The sequence below is a fragment of the Furipterus horrens genome, unplaced genomic scaffold (genome assembly GCF_987537825.1).
Source record: "Furipterus horrens unplaced genomic scaffold, mFurHor1.1.pri manual_scaffold_5, whole genome shotgun sequence".
Taxonomy (NCBI): domain Eukaryota; kingdom Metazoa; phylum Chordata; class Mammalia; order Chiroptera; family Furipteridae; genus Furipterus; species Furipterus horrens.
The window spans coordinates 119,203,060-119,222,347 of NW_028327175.1; the positions used below are offsets into that span (position 1 = coordinate 119,203,060).

The 19,288-nt window shown below is 54.2% G+C and overlaps 3 protein-coding genes and 1 pseudogene across 3 annotated transcripts; 2 read left to right on the forward strand and 2 right to left on the reverse strand.

Annotated features, from left to right (window-relative positions):
- Positions 1 to 22: 22 nt before the first annotated feature.
- CCDC78 (coiled-coil domain containing 78) lies at positions 23 to 5,530 on the forward strand. The gene is made up of 15 exons (XM_090277349.1): positions 23 to 206; positions 444 to 563; positions 648 to 734; positions 954 to 1,079; positions 1,200 to 1,256; positions 1,379 to 1,443; positions 1,549 to 1,627; positions 1,739 to 1,864; positions 2,060 to 2,247; positions 2,315 to 2,480; positions 2,672 to 2,715; positions 3,355 to 3,421; positions 3,501 to 3,601; positions 3,701 to 3,819; positions 5,224 to 5,530. The coding sequence occupies exons 1-15, from the start codon at positions 84 to 86 to the stop codon at positions 5,235 to 5,237; spliced, it is 1,482 nt and encodes a 493-aa protein (XP_090133475.1). The 5' UTR covers positions 23 to 83; the 3' UTR covers positions 5,238 to 5,530.
- Positions 3,922 to 5,525, reverse strand: ANTKMT (adenine nucleotide translocase lysine methyltransferase). The gene is made up of 5 exons (XM_090277347.1): positions 5,252 to 5,525; positions 4,799 to 4,903; positions 4,566 to 4,706; positions 4,305 to 4,355; positions 3,922 to 4,175 (listed from the first exon to the last, which is right to left on the reverse strand). The coding sequence occupies exons 1-5, from the start codon at positions 5,411 to 5,413 to the stop codon at positions 3,954 to 3,956; spliced, it is 681 nt and encodes a 226-aa protein (XP_090133473.1). The 5' UTR covers positions 5,414 to 5,525; the 3' UTR covers positions 3,922 to 3,953.
- LOC150009529 (annexin A2 pseudogene) lies at positions 5,527 to 8,145 on the forward strand (annotated as a pseudogene).
- A 5,867-nt stretch (positions 8,146 to 14,012) lies between these two features.
- Positions 14,013 to 16,255, reverse strand: METRN (meteorin, glial cell differentiation regulator). Its single transcript, XM_090279187.1, is given in 7 exon segments — positions 14,013 to 14,342; positions 14,417 to 14,476; positions 15,434 to 15,450; positions 15,452 to 15,549; positions 15,551 to 15,753; positions 15,756 to 15,814; positions 16,052 to 16,255. Coding segments are annotated over 7 exon segments (870 nt in total). The 5' UTR covers positions 16,168 to 16,255; the 3' UTR covers positions 14,013 to 14,025.
- Between the last annotated feature and the right edge of the window lie 3,033 nt (positions 16,256 to 19,288).

Below are 19,288 nucleotides of genomic sequence, written 5' to 3' on the forward strand. Positions count from 1 at the left end.
GTGTGTGTGTGTGTGTGTCAGGAGGAGGGTTGGTAGGCAGGAGACTCTGGGGACCAACAGAGGCCTTGGCAACACAAGACACCATGTCCCAACAACAGGCCAGTAAACAAGACTGCACTAGGCGGCAGCCACAGTTCCTTTTGCCTATGGAGCATGCAGCAGCCCTAGGCCCCAAGCAAGGGGTCCCATCTCAGGCCATTGAGAATGTGAGTCCTCCCAGGATGCTGCTGCTTCTGCCATGGGGTTGGGGTTCCTCCCTGACCCCTCAGGGATCAGGAGGGGTGCAGGTACCCATGTCCTGGGCCTGATCTTGGCTATATGCCTGGTTTCACCACCTTAGCTAGGCTGGGTGTGTGGGAGTGGATGGCTTGTAGTTCTATGGGAGTGGAGGCCACAACCCAGGCCTGAGACCCACCTGGGGATGGGTGGTGGTTCCTCCCCAGGTTCTACCACTGGCTGAGGACTGGCTGCCAGGTGTCCCTGGAGATGTCCCACCCTGGGCCATCAGTCTTAAGACAGAGCTTCTCTCAGATCTAGAGCTGAGTGAGGAACAGCGGCTGCAGGTAAGTGTGAGAGCCCTGAGGAGCTAGCAGGTAGGGTGCCCACAGGATCCCACAGGTACCACTTCTTACCCTGGCTACCCACAGATCTCCAAGGAGCTGGTCGATCTGCAGATCACAACCCATCGTCTGCAGGAGCAGCACGAGGCTGAAATCTTTGGGCTGAAGCGTGAGGTGGGTGCTGATGTGTGCCCACATGTGCCAGCCTGAGAGCTTTGAGCAGTGCATACATAGGACCAGTGCTGGGGGGGGGGGGGATATGCCCATGTGACAGGGCATTCACACAGTATTAATTCCTGAATGTCCCACATGCGCTGTATGTCCATGTGTGCCCAGATGGATGTTGATTTGGCCCAGCAGGCTGGTGTACCTGCTCACCCTGGTCACCTACAGGTCCTGAGGCTGGAGAGCCGGGTGCTGGAGCTGGAGCTGCATAGAGACCATGCAGTCCCAGAAGAGACTGGTCTGGGACACCACCAGGCATTTGCACGGAAGCTAGCACAAAAGGCCAAGGGTCAGGTACTTGCCAACCATCTCATCCTCCAGGTCACCATGAGCTCCTGGAGGACCTGGCTGGGTGGGAGCCAAATAGGGATGCAGCACGGGTGCAGTGAGGCTAGGACCCACTCTCCCTTACAGGCACAGCCTGATGACTTCCAGACCCCTGAGAATGAGCTGCAGAAGCTGGGACATGGTGTGAGTATGCAGCCACCTAGCCCGGGGGTCTGTCCAGGTTTCTCGCAGCCCAGGGTTGGGTGGGGCAGCGCAGGGGACCCAGAGCTTGGGGTCTCATCCAGCCAATCCTGTGTACTCTACAGCAGCAAGAAGTGAAGTGGGCGCTGGAGCAGCACAGGGTCAGGCAGCAAGCACTAGAGTTGCGCGTGTGAGTGGCTGCCTTACCTGTCAATGTGCATGGAGCAGTTGTTTCCAAGGGGCAAAAGGAGTCCCCTACCCTGAGCCTGAATAAGCCTCACACCCATGTCAGCAGGTCGGCCCTGGGCCAGCAGCTGCAGGGAGCCCAAGAGGAGGCCAGGACAGCTGGGCAGCAACTGGCTGCACAAGCCGTGGTGAGTGAGGTCCAGCCGTACCCAGTTTGAGATCTGGGGGGTATGGGTCCTACAAGCTCAGCAGAGGCTCACCTCAGGGAGTATAGGTTCAGGGCTGCCTCCATTCCCTAGGTGTTGTCCACCTGCCAGGGCCAGCTCTGCCAGGCCGAGGCCGAGAATGCCCGGCTGCAGTTGAAACTCAAGAAGCTGAATGAGGAGTACACTGTCCGACTGCAGCACTGTGCCCGTGCCCTGGTGGTAAGTGCTGGTCAGGGTGGCCCTATTGTGGGCAGGAGGCCCCTGGGTCCTGGGGAGCCCAAGCCTGGCCTCGGTTTGCTGGACTGCTTCAGAGACCCTCTGGGCCTTCACTGCTGAACTGCAGGGCCTGCTCCACAGAGGTAGGGGGAGGGGTGTGGGCCCTACCAAGCCCAGGCCCCGCCCCACCTCCTCCAGGAGTATGCAGATGGTGCAAGCCAGGCACCTACAGCTGCAGTCCTTCGGACATTCCTGGAGACCACCCTGGAGGACATCCGAGCAGCATACCACAGCCGTGAGCAACAGCTGGCCCGGGCTGCTCGCATCTACCGCAAGCGCCTGGCAGATCTGAGCCGAAGGCATGAGGAGGTGCTAGGTGCCCACAGGTAGGCCCCTCCCCTCAGATGTGAATTTGGGGTGGGGTGGCACTGTACAACCTCACTTGTGGCTTAGTGTGCAGCAGGTGCTAGCAGACCCCAATGGGGCACCTGGGATCCCCAAGGCTACCTCTGATGCAGTCACATCGGACCTGAAGCCACAGCCCCTGAAGCTGGTCACCGAGCTTGTCCACCTTCGGAAGGATCAGGCAAGGCTGGAGACACAGCTCCAGAAGCTCCAAGTCCAGATTACCCCTCCCTGCTGCCCCACACTGTCCTGGGGTGCAGAGCCCAGAACTCATACTGGGGCCCATCCAAGGCTAAGCAAAGCCCCCACTACAGGGCCTCTGAGCAGGCCCTGCTCAGCTAACGGAGAATCCCAATCATGCAGCCGTATTACAAAGGGCTCAGTCTGCTGCTCTTGTTCCCACAGAAAGGACCTGACAAAGTCTCCCAGGGGAGCACAGCAGAGCCACAGTGAGTGCCTTGACATGGGTGTTAGGGGAGACCTGGAAGGGGGTCAATCATTTATTCTACCAACTCTTAACTGCTGGGTGGGGCTCAGGTTGCAGCAGTGAACAGGTGGTGGGTCTGTGCTGTCAGGTCTTGGTCTGTATGGGAGGCACTAATAATTACAGAAAAACCAAGTGTGTGGGGTGAAGAGGGTCCCTGAGGGGAGGGGGACTGTCCTCGAATGGGTTAGGAAAAGCCCAGGAAAATATGTTTTAGTTGATCCCACAGGACAGGGCAGGAGCAGGCTATCTGATGCCCTTCATAGCCCTTGCCTCTGGGCCTCCATGCTTCTTACTGTGGAAGGTACAGGGGCTTATGCAGGCCCATCTCCCAGGGTTTGGGAAATCAACCCCCAGCACAGCATCCTTACAGACACTGGGGTCACTTTCCAAGCGGGGCTGTGGCTTAACTGTCCCTGAACATGGTCAGTGGGCCCTTTTGGCCTGGGCTGCCCTGCCCCCCATGCATAGATGGTTTGGGCCCATGCTGTCCTAAACTTGCCCCAGCAGGCACCTCAAGGATCTAGGTGCCACTACTTGAGCAGGGTCACTGGCCAGCCCCTGGAACATCAGGCCTCACGTCCACCCCCTTCTTGGCTCACAGGAGCCTGGAAGCTGCATCCTGGGCCCAGATCTACCAAAAGCTCCAGAACTTCTATCGTGGCACCCAGGTAGTGTGTGAGCAAGACCTAGCCAGGGATCCTTCTTCATACTCTGTCCTGGCTCATGGCTTATACCCCTCCATGCCAGGCCGAGCTGGAATGGGAGCGGGCACAACTGCTAGTCCGAGCCACAATGGCTGAGGAGCAACTTTCAGAGCTTCAGGAGTATGTGAACCAGCACTTAGGCAGGTGAGCTCTTGGAAATGTAGGATGGGTATGGGTCCCAAACGCTAGATGCAGGGTTTGTCCCCAGCCAGGCCGGTGACTAAACCTAGTCCCTCCAAGCAGGTACAAGAAGGAGATCCTGAGGCTAAGGAAGCTGGTGGGTTCAGGAGACACCCAGAAAGTGGGGACCACGCCTTCAGCCAAGCCTCAGCGCCCAAGGACTGCAGCCGCTAGCCAATCAGGTAAATTTGGAGCACAACTATTTCCAGCCAGCATGGAACCCTCCCCACAGCCCCACCTTGGAGAGTCATTCCACCCAACCCTCCACACAATACGAGTCAGGATAGAGCTCTCTGTCTTTATTGTGTCCACATGGTTAGCCAGCCTCAGGATCATGGGCCCTAGGGACCAAGGCAGAACTGGGTGCAGGAGCAGCCTGCCCTACTGGCCCACCACTATGGATGTCATAGGCCCAGACACGGTCCAGGCCCTCACCCACCACAGCCACAGGCTGCCAGGTGGGGAGGGGGAAGCGTCCGGACACCACACGGGCCCCCTCAGGCAGTTCTGCCTGAAGCTTTTTCTCCAGCAGTCGGAGCTGTAGGAGAGAGCAGGAGAATAGGGTAGGCAGGGCAGAACACACCTACTCCCTCCCAGCTCCTCCAGGCCCAGCACATACACTGGGATGGCCTGGGCCTCCCCTGGGGCTAGCAAACCCCAGACCTACCACGCTGGGGGCCAGGAACACAGACACATTGTAGCAGTCCCCCAGGTTCACCTGTGGAAAGAAAAAGTCACCCCAGTAGAGGACAGGACCGCAGCCCTGAGAGTTCTGGCGGGCACGGGACTACCTCAATTTCTGAGTGTCAGCCCCTAGCCCACCCAGTAGGCAGGGGCATCTGGGGCTGTTAGCAGGATAGCCAAGTCAGAAACAGAAGCATGGAGATCAGGTGTGGGGTCTGAAGGAGTACAGGACTCCTCAGGTTACCTTCCAGAGGTCCTCACGGTGGTAGCAGACACTGCTAGCACAGCCTGCCCTCCAGGCATACAGCCTTGCCAGCCCCACCAGCCAAGGGTTTAGCTCATAGCCCACAGCTGGATGGAGACCGCATCTGTGGGCAGCCAGCACCTGTGGGCACCAACAGCGTCAGAACCAAAGGTGGAGAGGTGTGCTGATGGGAGAGGGCAGTGAGGAGCCACCCTCACCCCAAAACTACTTACAATCCTGCCATCTCCAGAGCCCAGGTCCACCAGCTTTCCAGAACGGCCTCGCAGCAGCGATAACACATGTTCCACCTGCCTCACACTTGCCCCAACATAGGGTACCTGGGCACGGAGACATGTGGCTGGGAGGGCTTTAGTCCATTAGACACTCAGGACCTTCACACCTCTGGTCCCAAACCTGAATCTAACAGGTGGCGGGGCAAAGCCTGCACGGGTTGTTCTGCCCCACCTGAAACAGGTCCCAACCCACAGCCAGGCTGGCCCTTAAGTTCAGCACCGTCTCGGCTCCACCCCAGCCGGGCTCGGCGCCTCAATTCAGGCCCCGCCCCCAGACTTGGTCCCGCCTACCAGCCAGAGCCCGGGCCCTCCAGACAGCAAGGAGCTGCTCCCGTCCATCTGCCCGGAACTTCCTCCCTCCGTAGGCCCGGAGCCATAGGTCCCGCCTCTCACCTGCAGCCGCAGCGGCACCCGGCGGAAGCCCGGCTGCAGTAGCAGGGCCCACACGGCATAGGCGGCCAGGCCCGAGCCCGCCGCCACCTGCAGCAGTTCAAACGGCCCCAGTCGCCGCTCACGCAGCTCGGTCAGCGCCTCGGCCGGGTCGTCCTGCTCCATGGCTGTGGAACACGCTGCTCAGAGTTGTCATTCCCGAGACCCGAGACCCCCCACACCCGACGGCAACGACGCCGGAAGCGGCGGGCCGGAGGCCGGGGCGGGGCGGAGGCGGAGGCGGAGGCGGTGGCGACTGCGCATTCTGCCCTGCCTGGGCCCAGGATATTTCTGTGGCACTCAACCTAAAGCAGCGATTTTCAACCGGTGTGCCACAGGAATGTTTAAAAGATGCAGTACCTGACTATTTAGTCCGGAGCACTGACCTCTTTTCCCTTAGATTGTCAGGAAAAAAAAAAAAAAAGAACAGCCAACCCAATAGCTGTCTGGTGTGAATTAATCAAAACTATTGTATACCTATTCTTGTCAGATAAGCAAAAAATATATTTTTTGGTGTGCCACAAAATTTTAGCAAGTAGCTTATGTGTGCCATGAGATGAAAAAAGATTTAAAATCGCTGCCCTAAAGCATGAACATCACCATCACTCCACTAGGGTTCTTCAGCCAGCAGCTAGACCTGGTGGGCAAAAGTATAATCCCCTTGCCTGAGAGCCATTCCTGCCAGTGTCCTTTTATTTATTTATTTTTTAGAGAAGGGAGAAGGGAGGAAAAAAGAAAGCACTGATGTGAGAGTCATCAATTGGCCTCTTCTCACACATGCTGAATCCTCTACCATGGACTGAATCCACAACCCAGGCATGTGCCCAGGTCGGAATCAAACTGGTGACCTTTCTCACTTTGGGGAACGTCGCCCAACCAACTGAGCCACACTGGTTAGGGCCCTGCTGTTGTCCTTTTAGTTCAGTCCACTAGAAGAAATAATCATGGGACCCCCTCCCCATCATCTTGTACCCAGGTACTAGAGACTCTCTGTCATTCTCATCATTCTCAGTACTTTCCTGCCAATTTTCTCTCCTATGAAATCCTCTTGCTGACCAATCCTCTTGTAACGTTCTCATAACTTTCTCCCTGTCTTAATCTTGACCTGGCTATCATCCCTTCCTTCACTGACAAAATCCCTTAGGACTGCTTGATGCTGACAGATCACCTTTTGACGCCCCATGATAACTTACAGGAAGTTCCTCTGACCGATGCAAATTTTTCATGGTTTAATGTTGGTTCTTATTTAAGTGATATATATTGGGCTGGATATGCTACTCTAACTACTTCTGACGTTATCAAGGCAGCACCTTGGCCTCTGGCTATCTCTGCCCAACAGGATGAATTATACACCTACTCCGGTTTGTGTTCTATCCAAGAACAAAACCACAAAAGTTACACTAATAGTTGCTATGCCTTTGGGGTAACTCATGACCTTGGAATGCTATGGAAACCTTGAGGTTTCCTTACCTCTGATGGGAATATGATTAAAAATAGCTCTTAAGCTCTGCATCTGGGGACACTCACAGCTCCTAGCGCCCAGCCCAGCTTCTTTCAAAATGTCTACTGTTCGTGAAATTCTGTACAAGCTCAGCTTGGAAGGTAATCACTTTACACCCCCAAATGTGTACGGGTCAGTCAAAGCCTACACCAACTTTGATGCCAGCCAGGATGCTTTGAACATTGAAACAGCCATCAAAACCAAAGGTATGGATGAGGTCACCATCATCAACATTTTGCCACAGCAATGAACAGAGACAGTATATTACCTTCGCCTACCAGAGAAGGACCAAAAAGGAACTTGCATTAGCACTAAAGTCAGCCTTGTTCGGCCACCTGGAGATGGTAATTTTGGGCCTACTGAAAACACCTGCTCATATGATGTTTCTGAGCTGAAGGCCTCCATGAAGGGACTGAGGTCTGATGAGGACTCTGTCAGTGAGATCATCTGCTCAAGGACCAACCAGGAGCTGCAGGAAATTAACAGAGTCTACAAGGAAATGTACAAGACTGACCTGGAGAAGGACATTATTTCCAACACATTTGTTGACTTCCGAAAGCTGATGGTTCCCCTCACAAAGGGTAAAAGAGCAGAAAATGGTTTTGTCATTGATCATGAATTGATTGATCAAGGTGCTTGGGATCTCTATGATGCTAGAGTGAAGAGGAAAGGAACTGATGTTCCCAAGTGGATCAGCATCATGACCTAGTGGAGCATGTGTCACTTCCAGGAAGTATTTGAAAGGTACAAGAGCTACAGCCCTTATGACATGTAGGAGAGCATCAAGAAGGAAGTCAAGGGAGACCTGGAAAATGCTTTTCTGGACTTGGTCCCGTGTATCCGGAACAAGCCCCTGGATTTTGCTGACCGACTATATGACTCCATGAAGGGCAAGGGGACATGCAACAAGGTCTTGATCAGAATCACAATCTCCCACAGTGAAATGGACATGTTGAAAATTAGATCTGAATTCAAGAAGTATGGCAAGTCCCTGTACTATTACATCCAGCAAGACATGAAGGGTGACTACCAGAAAGTGCTGCTATACCTGTGTGGTGGGGATAACTAGGCCCACGGTGGCTCCAGCACCCAGGAATGGTGCTCCTGTGCTTCCAGCTAGTGATTCTAGAAAATCAACTTGCGACTAATAGCCCCTTGTGTCCTTCCCTGTGAGGATAATGTCAACATTGCTCTTGCCCTGACCTTATTTCGGTTGCCCAAGCGTTGCCTGGCTTTCCCATCTAGTCTCTTCTTTTAGCTAAAGAAATGAACATTCCCAGAAATTGGAAGTGAAATCTATGATGTGAAACACTATGCGTCTTACATACTGTGTCATAAACAGATGAATAAACTGAATTTTTACTTGCAAAAATAGCTCTTAAGTCCAAAATCTATTAGATGCCATACTCCTAACAGCTGCCTTGCTATTAAGATACTTGACCATTCCAAACTTAATTCCCTGAAGACTAAAGGAAACCACTTTGCTGATATATTTCCTCCAAGTACACTGTTCTGAAAGGAACTGATCACCAAACCCCTGTCATGGTCCAAAGGGATGTTCTCCAAATGATAATTTAGAAAAAATGGAGTAATGCCCTGGCCAGGTAGCTCGGGTAGTTAGAGTGTCATCCCAATACACCAAGGTTGCAAGTTCAATTCCCAGTCAGGGCATATACAAGAATCAACCAATGAATGCATAAGTAAGTGGCACAACAAAATGATGCTTCTCTCTCCCTTTCTCTAAAAGAAATTTTTTTAATTTAAAAAAGAAAAGAAAAATTGACTAGCAATGCTCTAAAATCAGCCCCAGAAAAGGAAAAACAGTATTGGAACTCTAATGAACTGTTGGTTTGATAAAAATAACTCTGGCTTTTTATCCACTCCTGCTAGAAATTCTAAATTCCGCCCTTGCTGGTGTGGCTCAGTGGATTAAGCGCTGGCCTGTGAACCTAAAGGTTGCTGGTTTGATTCCCAGTCAGGGCACATGTCTGGGTTGCAGGTTGGGTCCCTGGTTGGAGGCATGCAAGAGGCAACCAACTGATGTTTCTCTCCCTTACTTTCTCCCTTCCTTCCCCTCTCTCTGAAAATAAATAAAATCTTTAAAAGAAAAGAAATTCCAAATTCCCATTATTGACTACTGTACATGCATTAAATCATTGATCTACTGATAATATGGTTTATTTTAACCTTTATAAACCAATGCTGGTGCAAAAATGTTAAGAAGGTTGCAAAATGCACCTACTTTACTTGCCCTACCTGCCCTAAAAATAATCCAGGGAAAACTGTCCACACCACCCCTAGACATTTTATTTATTTATCCTCACCTAAGGATATTTTTTCATTGTTTTTAAAAAGAGAGGAAGGGAGTAAAAGGGAGAGAGAGAAACATCAATTGGTTGCCTTCTCATACATACCCCAGCAGGGATCAAACCCACAACCTGGGTATGTACCCTGACTGGGAATCAAACCCACCACCTTTTGGTCTATGAGACAATGCTCCAGCTGAGCCACACAGGCCAGGGCCATACCTGGATATTTTAAATTGCCCAATGGATCATTCAAGGTTTGGCAAATGGACTTTATTCATCTACCCCCATCTCATGGATACAAGTATGTCTTGGTAATGATTTGTGTTTTTGCATTGGGTCAAACCCTTTCCATGCTGACAAGCTGCATGCCTCTTCAGTGCCTAATCCTATTGGGGGGAAAAATCATTCCTACCTGGGGAACTACTCTTGAGCTTCATGGAAACCAGGGAATCAGTTTTATTGGTCAAATATTATGGCAAGACTGTGCTATTTGGCCAGTTCTATAGCATTTTTGCTTATCAGCCTCAGTCATCTGGACTAACTGAACCGATGGCATCATCAAAACTCAACTGGCAAAACTTATGGAAACCCTCCAAAACCTGGGCCAAAAGCATTGCCATTGGTCCTTCTAAATCTCAGATCCACCCTCTTTGAAACTCATAAACTCTCGCCCTTTGAGATAGTCACAGGGTGCCTGATCCATCTAGCCCCTGCCTCTTTTGATCCATAGCTGATAAGAGGAGATATACTGCAATATTGCAAAAGTCTAATCACATCCATTGAAAATAACCATGTTTTTGCCCTGGCTGGTGTGGCTCAGTGGATTGAGTGCCAACCTGTGAACCAGAAGGTTACCGGTTCGATTCCCAGTCAGGGCACATGCCTGGGTTGTGGGCCAGGTCCCCGGTTGGGGGCATGTGAGAGGCAACCAATTGATGTATCTCGCACATTGATGTTTCTCTCTCTCTTTCTCCCTCCCTTCCCCTTTCTCTAAAAGTAAATAAAATATTTTTTTTAAGGAAAATAACCATGTTTTAGTTTGCAATAGCAAACACCATTTGTTGCACATGGGTAAATTCTTCTGGAGAAGTAGAAACCCAAGTACACAAAATTTAGGTAACAAGCCCATTGGTTACAGCAAATTTCACCTGACTCTCCATGGGCCTTTGGCCTATACAGCTGGTTACCTCAGGCTTGAGCTCCCGATTTAGGACCATTATACAAACTGGATTTTATTCTGCTCTTCATTTTGTTTTGTATAATTTTCAATTTTGGTATCTGTTGCCTGTCAAGTGTCTGCAGAAATGCACGAAATGATGTGGGCTCAATGTTTTGATATGACCTGCAACACTTATAACCCTGGAAAGACAGACTTTGAATGGGAATGCCTGAGCATCCTTCCTTCTAACCGTCCTTGTTACTCAAATGAAACCTCAAACATTTTCAATCTCTGTACACTTTTCCTCCTACATGGAACATGACAACCAGGAAAGGTCCTTCCTGACACAGAGGGACTAAATTACTAAATGGGGAAAAACTGATTGGTCAGTGATGCTTTCAGAGAAAGATCTTGATCAAAGTGGGAAATGTGAAAATGAGTAAAGGAAACTTCGAGTCAGAAAACTTTGAATGGGAAGCTGTCCCGCACTTACTGCACCCTGCAGACAGCAACAAGAAGCTTACTTTAACTACTCCAGTAGGAGGAAGATTTTTATCCTAACACAGCAACAACTCAGCCAATGAAAATCCACCACCATCCTGAACCCTTGCTCTTCTCCATTGAACTATTGCTTATAATCACCTCCCATCTTCCTTCTTTTTCTCTATAAAATAACATTCCCCTTTGTTCTCAGACTTGCCTGCGTGCAAGCCCAAAACTGAAATTCCGCTGCCCTTCCCAGATAAACTCATTTTTGCTGGTAAAATAGCTATTTTATTTTTAAGGTTGACAGTGGGAAATGGGCTCACTGGGGATGAGTGACATTTAGGCCTGTCGACCCTGGGTCACAGCCAGGCCCTATACAGCTATCTCTGGGAGACTAGTGGGGGCTCTGCCAATCAGGGCTCCCCAAAACCCAAGCAAGCCTAGGAGCAGTTGCACGGAGGACACCCTTTGGGCTCCCTCCCATGGCTGAAGGCCCTTAACCCAAGTAGGCAGGAAACAGAGGATGTGCTGTTGCATGAGGGAGAGGGAACAGTGGAAGTTGGAGATCAGCTGAGGGGGCAGGGAGGAGGGGGCTGATGTGAAGATTGAGCAGATCCACCACAGATATTGGCTGTCTGTGAGTGTGGTGGGAGGGGAGCCAAGTGTGAGGGGCCAGGGCTTTTGGCAGCTGGCCCAGCCATGGTGGTTGGAGAAAGAGCCCCAAGAGTTGGGGAAATCATGTTACTTCTCAGAAAACATCAACAACAACAAAAAAATGAGTTCCTAGAGGTGACCTGACAAAGCCTGGGGGTGGAAGAGACAAGTGGGAGGATAGAGCCCTACATTAAGTGGCAGAGCCAGGATCTCTGAGGCCAAATGGCCATGAATGTCAGGGGCCTGTCTGCACACAGGGCCTTACCTGGCTCCCCAACCACCCACAGTCCTGATCAGGAACCCCAGCAGGGACACAGGCTGCTCCAGACCCTGGCCACACCCAAGACCCTTGCCCCTACCTCCCAAGGGCAGAGTGCCTCACGTGCCTGCCAGTATTGTGCCCCAGCTGCCACTAGTCCTGAAAGACAGGTGTCCCCGAGTGGCAGGAAACTGAGGTGCTCTGCTCCCAAGACATGATCCTTGGGGAGGAGAGCCAGCTCCACCTGGCTTAGAGAATCCTGTCTCCTTGGGGCTGTCATTGTGCCCTCCCCAGAAAAGGTGTGCCCTAAGCTCTAGGCTGGGGAAGTCTTACACAGCAGTTGTCTCTTTCTTTACATTATTCCCAAAGCACAGAGCAGCACCAGCACCTAGAAGGCGCTCCGTAAATACTTGACTAAATGCATGCATCTAATTAGCCTCCACAGCATACACACACCCATAACTCTCTACGGTTCACACCTGGCACTCTGCTCCTCAGCCTTTGGGCACTGGGCAATAGGGCCTGTGTCAATGTTCAAGCACACACCCTGAAGTGTTCTGCAGGTGCCCGGAAGGCCAGCTTCCATAGCTCCAGCCCACAGGCTCATGCATGCTGGTTCCCATTGGCCACTTCCCCCACGGCAGGTGAAGCCACTAGCCCAAGACTTCCAGCGCTCCAATGGCCATGTTAGCCACACCCATTCCAGCCCTTTGTGAGCCTGAGGAGGGCACCAGTTACAGGTAGTGTTTGCATGGGAGGCTCAGGCATGTTGTGAAGCAGGTGAGTAGATGCCATTGTCAGCCTAGGACCCACTCCAGAGCAGCTGCCCATTTTTGTGGACAGGTGGTCCGAGGCAGTCCAGTCACCACTGCATGTGGCCAGGGTCTCCTTCCAAACAAGAGACTGTGGGGAGAATCAGGGAAGGGCCAAGGGTAAGGGTGCTTCTCAGCCAAGGGGGGGAGCCCTCCTTGGAGCCTGCCCAAGACAAGAGAGGAAAAGACCTGTGGGCACCCTCACTTCCTCCTCCTCTGATATTTGCTGGGATACTCCCTGGTTGGGGGAGGGGGCTGACAGGATGCTAGTCTGCAGTCCAGGGGAGAGGTCCAGGCTGGAAACCAGAATGTAGAGGTCATCAGCACACTGACAGTGTTTAAGGCCATGAGCTTGGAGAGATGAGGAGTGGTAGGAAGCCTCAGCAGCAGAGGAGACAGAGGTGGGAGGAAACCCAGTGAGGCTTGCCTTCCAGGGTGGAAGTGCTCCCCCCACCCCGTAATTCTCACCAGCCCCCGTGAGCAAAAGGACCGACCCCCCATGCACATGCAGCTTCCAGGCAGTCACTCCATGACAAGTCCAGTGTGCCTCCAAATTTGGAGGAAGGGGTCCTGTACATGTGCCCTGAACAGCCCTGTTCCTCTCCCAGCCTCAATTCCTGCCCAAAAGATGGCAGGACCCCTGGCTTCCACCTGTACCCGTGGCCCTTCCCCAGCAAGGAAGGCAGGTGAGGATGGGACACTTTCTAGGGTTCAGCCCAGGCATCTCCCCAGACTTGAGCTTTTCTTTCTCAGAAACTGTGTGGCTGGGGTGAGCAGAATGAGCTCATTCAGTGTTCAGAAGCCCTGAACCTTGGGGTCTTTCAGCCTCAGGGCTGCCAGCTTTGTCCAGAACCACCAACTTTATGTGACTAAAGCTGGAGCAGGATGTGGGCAGCAACAATGGTAGTGGAAAATGCTCCTTAGAGGTCTCATGGTGTGTATCGCCTGTCAGAAACAGCAACAAGCAGGACCCCACAAGGAAGACCCCACACCCTATGGGCTCAGGATGCTCAGCCCATTGCAGGGGCCTAGGGACAGAGGGACCCTTTCTTCCCTGAGGGTGAGATGGTGCCAGGATGGCTCTGCTGGGCTCCCAGTGAACCATAGAGGGAAGTCGCCAGCCAGCCAGATTGCAACCCCTTTCCTCCCAGACTGCGAGTGATATTGGCTTTCCTGTCCCCATAAGAGACACAACCTGCCTCAGACCTTGGGAGTTACAGCCCCCTTTCCACTACCACATAGAAGCACCTGATGTTGGGGGCAGGAGCAACAGAACTGAGGCTCACGTGGGTGGGGAGTTCCCGCACACACCACCACCCAGCAGCAGCCCCATTTCAGGGTGTAGGCATGGGCTGCTGTCCCAAGACACCACTGCCCTCAAGCCTCAGTCTGGGCTCGGGTATGGGACACTCAGCCTACGCTGACCAGTGATATCAATGTTCTTATTGGTCATTGCTATTCCCTCAGAAGCAGGTGGTACTGGGATGCTCTTTGGAGGCCACACCCTCCTCACCCACCCTCCTCCTAGCCCCTCCCTAGAGCCCTGCTCCCAGACCCTTCAGTCCAGTGCCACCTTGCAGGGGTAGAGGTGGTTGGTATGAGAAGTTGCATAGGCACGACTGAATTCCTGGATGCAGGTTGCACAGCCAAGCCAGGCCTCACCAAAATGGCTCCAATTCGTGAAGAGGAAAGTGCCAGGACCAGGGCGGACACCGCAGTGCAGCGGGGTGCAAATGGAGGCCTGTCCCTGGCCCCCAGAGCCCTCCATCTGTAATAGCGGCAGTGTCTGGTGGAGGACACAGGCAGCTGCCACGGTGATAACGGACTCCTGTAGCTCTGTGTCGTGGGCAACCCCATGGATGGTCCCATGGATCACTGCAGGGAGACACATTGGCCAGTAGCCCTAGGCTACCCCCTCTCTCCCAACTTGGTGTGGCAGGAACTCTCACCAAAATCACTAGTGCACAAGGCCAAGAGGAACTCAGCATCACTACAGGGCCTGCAGGCACCTGGCATGCAGGGGAAAATGGTGAGTGTAAGCCCTGCCCTCTCCTGGACCACTCAAGGGCCCTGCTCCAAAAGCCAGAGGCAGGCGGGAGAGGGCAAGTGACTAGACACCCCCTCAGGGCCATTAGGCAGTTGGAAATCAGGGAGCACATATGCACAAACCCTGAAGAACTCCTGCATTCAGGGTGATGCATGTAGGCTCAGGTGTGCACCCCATACATTTGCAACAGACATGGGCCTCAGAGTTGTGCCCAGCACAAGAGGACTCACCTACCTGAAGCTCAGTGTCCTTGTGTATGCTCTAGCACACTGATGAGGTAACCCCTGTGTCCTCCCAGAGCTGCCTCCAGGACCCAGAGACACGAGCCTAAGGGTGGGGAGCAGCAAGAGAGTATCGTGGGCTCTGGAGTCTCTGGCCTGGAGCAAGAGGCAGAACAGAGAGACCCCTCATTCCCTGTGGAATCAGGCTCTAAGCTCTAAGAGAGCAAAAGAGCTGGGCCTGTTGCCCTGCAGGGAGGAGAGGGCGTCTCTAGGGTAACATGCTTACGCTAGACTTTAGTTGTCCTGGGCTGGGGGAGGGGAGGGAGGTCCCCGCAGGGGCTGAGCCGGGGAGTCTTGGACAGCATTGGCCGGAGGTTTTGATCCCCTCATCCCCAGCCCCTTAAGGACCAGGGCTTGGGGTTGTCTCCCCCCATCCGCCCGCCCCAGCTTCTGCCCACCACCACCCCATTCCCCGCCCCGGCTTCTGCCCCCTGCCGGCTTTTTCCCTAAGATGGATCACCGGGAATTGCCCGCGCGCCCTCTAACCTGTCCTGGCGCTGCTGCTACTCACTAGGCGTCTGGCTCTGTAAAGCGCCTGTTTCTCCCTGTGGGGTGGGGACAACAGGCATTTCCCACCCCGCCCGGGTAGAGTTCGAGTCCAATGACTCCCACACCTCACCACCCAGACCACCACTCACCTTCAGCGCCCAGACCGCGGAGGCTGCTCTGGACGTCAGTGCTCGCTCAGCTCGAAGCGGAAGGCCACGCGGCGGCTGATGTCGCGGTGCGGGGTGACCTGCAGGAGGAGGGCCCGGCGCATCGCGGGGACCCCAGCGCACGCACGGACCCCCGGCTGGGCCCGGGCCCTCAGCCAGCAGCAGATCCAGGATGCCGCCCGCCCTCTTAGCTAAGATCTGGACATCAGCAAAGGGCCGCGCCGGCCTCAAGCAGGCGATTCGAAGCCGCGCGCCGGAGTCAAAGCTGCCCAGGGTCAAGCGCAGCGCACCGGCTGGGTAGAGCCGCCCTCTGCACAAGCCAGGGCCAGCTGCCTCACGCTGCGGGGCTCCTGGGTCAGGCCTCTGGGGACAAACGCGCGGACAGAGGCGGGCGTCCCGCGTCCCCGCCCGGAGCAGCCCCTTCCATGCTGCCGCTTCCCGCGTCCACTCTGTGAAAATGGAAACTCAGGCCTACTGTCCTCTGTACTCCGGAGGGAGGGCAGGAATTCACTGCCAGGGCGGAGCGCACCCCCACCCAGTAGTGGGCTATACCATCCCGCAGGCTTCTCCTAGAGGAGAGCGCAGCGCAGCTCCAGTGACTGACCGCGGGGGTCGTCCCTGCCCCCCCAGCGGCAGCGATCCTCCGAGAAGCCTGCGCGGGCGGCCGCGACCAACAGGCAGCAGCAGAACGCGCAGAGCACCGCAGGGGGCGGCATTACGCGGGGACAGGGCACCGGGAGCAGCTGGGGTCAGCGGCCAGAGCCGCTTGCAGCCCTGCCAGACGCAGGAGCAGCCTGAGGCGGACCGACCAATCGCGGCGCGGCCACGGAACTTTCCACCAATCGAAGTGGCGCTCGCTGGGGCGAGAAGACAATCCAGCGACCCAGGAGGCGCCGGGGAGGGAGCCCCTAGCACTGCGTGCTCTGAGTCGCCCCCTCGAGGTACCCCCGCCTTGGCTTTGTGCACGCCAACCCGGTTGGCCTGCTGTTCTCTGAACCCTTGACTAGGGTGGGAATGGCTTTGGTGCCCACGGGAACATGGGGCCGTGGGGGAGAGGGCTCCTCACGGGTGGCCGTTTCCAAGGTTGAGACCTGGGCTCTCAGCCCCCATCTCGTCCCAACCTGGGCTCAACCAACCCCAGGAGGCTACAGATACCCTAGGGAGAAGCAGCCAGGTGCTGGGACTACCAGCACATGTTGCAGGAGCTGAGGGGCAATCCTGAGTCACAGAATCAGGCCCCAGGAGGTCCTGACATGGGACCCTGAAATGGTGCCAACTCTCAAAATGAATGGAAAGGTGTGGTGGTGGTGGGGAGGGACACAGAGATTTCCTACAGCCAGGATTTCCCCTGAGGGGAGGGATGGCGTAGTTGCTGGCCAGTGAGGACTGGAGAAATTCCAGGCCTATGCAAAAGGCCTCAGGTGGGGGCCAAGTGGATAGGGCCATCAACAACCAGGGAAACTCCCAGGGTCAGCTCACAGAGGCGTTAGCCGCAAACCCAGCAGTCCAACCTCACGCCCAGTCACTTGGGGTCACTGACAGCCAGCATAGATTCTCTGCCATTGGGGGTGTGTGAGCCATCCACCCCACTGTCCCCAGATCTCAGCCATCCTGCTACCCCTGGGCCTGAGTGCATGACTGACAGATGAGGGCAAATGGCCCAAAGGGAAGGGAGAGGTTGCAGCAGCTGTCAGACTGAACCTGCCATTGCCCTCTTGCCTGGTCCCAGGGCCCTCCCAGGCCCGAGAAGGGCAAGGCATGTATAAGGCTCAGTTGGTGGGGTGAGGACCACCAGCTGTCACCATCACAACAGCCAAAAGGGGGGTGCAGCCCAAGTATCCGTCCACAGGTGAACAGATAAGCAAAATGTGGTCTATTAATACAGTAGAATATATATAATTTAGCCTGAAAAAGGAAGGCAAGTTTGACACATGCTACAGCATGGATGAACCTTGAGGACATTACACTCATGAAACAAGCCTGTCACAAAAGGACAAATACTATATGAGTCCACTTCCGTGAATCCTAATTCATAGAGCCAGCCAGAACTGTGGGTGCTAGGGCTGGAAGAAAGGGGCATGAGGAGTTAGTGCTTAACAGGGCAGAGTTTTAATTTGAAAAGATGAAACATTCTGAGATGGATGGTGGTGAAGGCTGCATTACAATGTAAATGTATTTAAACACTACTGAACTGTACACCTAAAAGTGGTTAGGATGGTTGTACATTATGTGTATTTTGCCCAATTAAAAATAAAAAGGGGTAGTCAGGACCTGGGGCTGGGCACTATAAAGCAAAAGAGGCGATGTAGAAGGAAGGAAAAGGGCAACAGGTCAGCTGCTATGGCTGACCAGTTTCCACAAGTGGGTCCACTTCTGATGGTCACTAAGGCCTTGGCAGCCCCTGCCCTACCTCTGAGGCAAAGAGTGGGCCCCGTGCTCCCTCTAGTGGCAGTGTAAAGAAACAATCTCAGACCCACCCCCAGCCAGCCTAGGACCCCTGGCTCCCCACTCCAAACCTACAACCAGATAATGGGTCAGTTTCTGTGGGTGCAAGGGAGGGGTTCATGACAGGTGACCTGGTTCAGAAGGGGCACGCACCTGGCCCTGAGCTGTCTCTTCACTAGGCTTCCCCTTCCCTTGCCCCAGACTCTTCTTTGAGGGACCCAGCAATGATGCTGTAACCTACAGAAGACCCAAATGGGGGCCGCCTGTCCTCACAGCTCCTGGCCCCACCCAGGAAAACACTTGGGTGTTGTTAGCCATCGGAAGCCTGCTGCCTACAGGACTGGGAGACCAGAAGGCCATGTCTGGCCTCGACTGCTGTGGGTGCAGGACCAGACACAGTGCAGGTACCCAGTAAATACTTGGAGAATGAGTGTATATGCCAATGAATGAATGAGTACATTTATGAATGATATTCCAAACAGCAGGCAAATCCCCCAATGTCTATGCTCAGATTGGGGGCTCCTTCGCATCTCTCAGCTCCAGATTCTCAGTGCTCTGATCCTCCAAAACAAGCCTCTCTCCATTTCCAAGCAAAACCTAGGTTCTGGCAAGGGACTGGAGCTGATGCTGGGACAAGGAGCACAGGTTGAGGTGAGCCCTGCCCTGAGCAGTGCCTGGGACAGATGGCAGTGACCTCCGGCAGAGGAGGCAACCCCACAAGGTGAAGGGCACCTGCCAGGAAATCTAAAGTACTAGGGGCACAGGCAAGGAGCAAGGCAGGATCTGGTATGCTCAGGGGCCTGGGGGAGCAACACAAAAGCCAGAGAAGAGTGTCTCAAGTCCACAGAAGAGAGGGCAAGGGCCCCAAGGCCAGGACGGAACTCAGGGCAAACCAGGAACCAGAAAGGTGGCCAGTGGGAGATAGGCTGGGCCAGCCCTAAGCCCATCACCCAGGGGAGAGTGGCCTCAAGAGAACAGCAAACAGAGCCCCTGAGGAAATGGTGAGAAGGTCCAGCGGGGTCAAGCCTCCCACTTGCTCCAGACCTCTATCCTGGGCTCCCACTTCAGCAAAAGCAGGGCAGAGGGAGAGATGTGGGCAGAGCAGAAGCTAGCCCCACCCAGCACCATGCAACCAGGACCACCTGCACCCCTGGGTGGGGATGGGGACTAGAGACAGCAGGTACAGTTTCCACAGCTGAGGTCCAGGGAATGCCAGGAGCCTGCTAGAACCTGGGCCACCCAGTGCTGTGCTCTGATGATGCCATGATCACAGGCCTGGATCATCTCTGCTCAGCCTGACCTAGGGAGCCCCAGGGTGCTAAAGTGACCAGCCATCCCACAGACCCCATCAGGGAGATGGTTATATCTGCCAACTCTTCTGGGCAGCCTGTG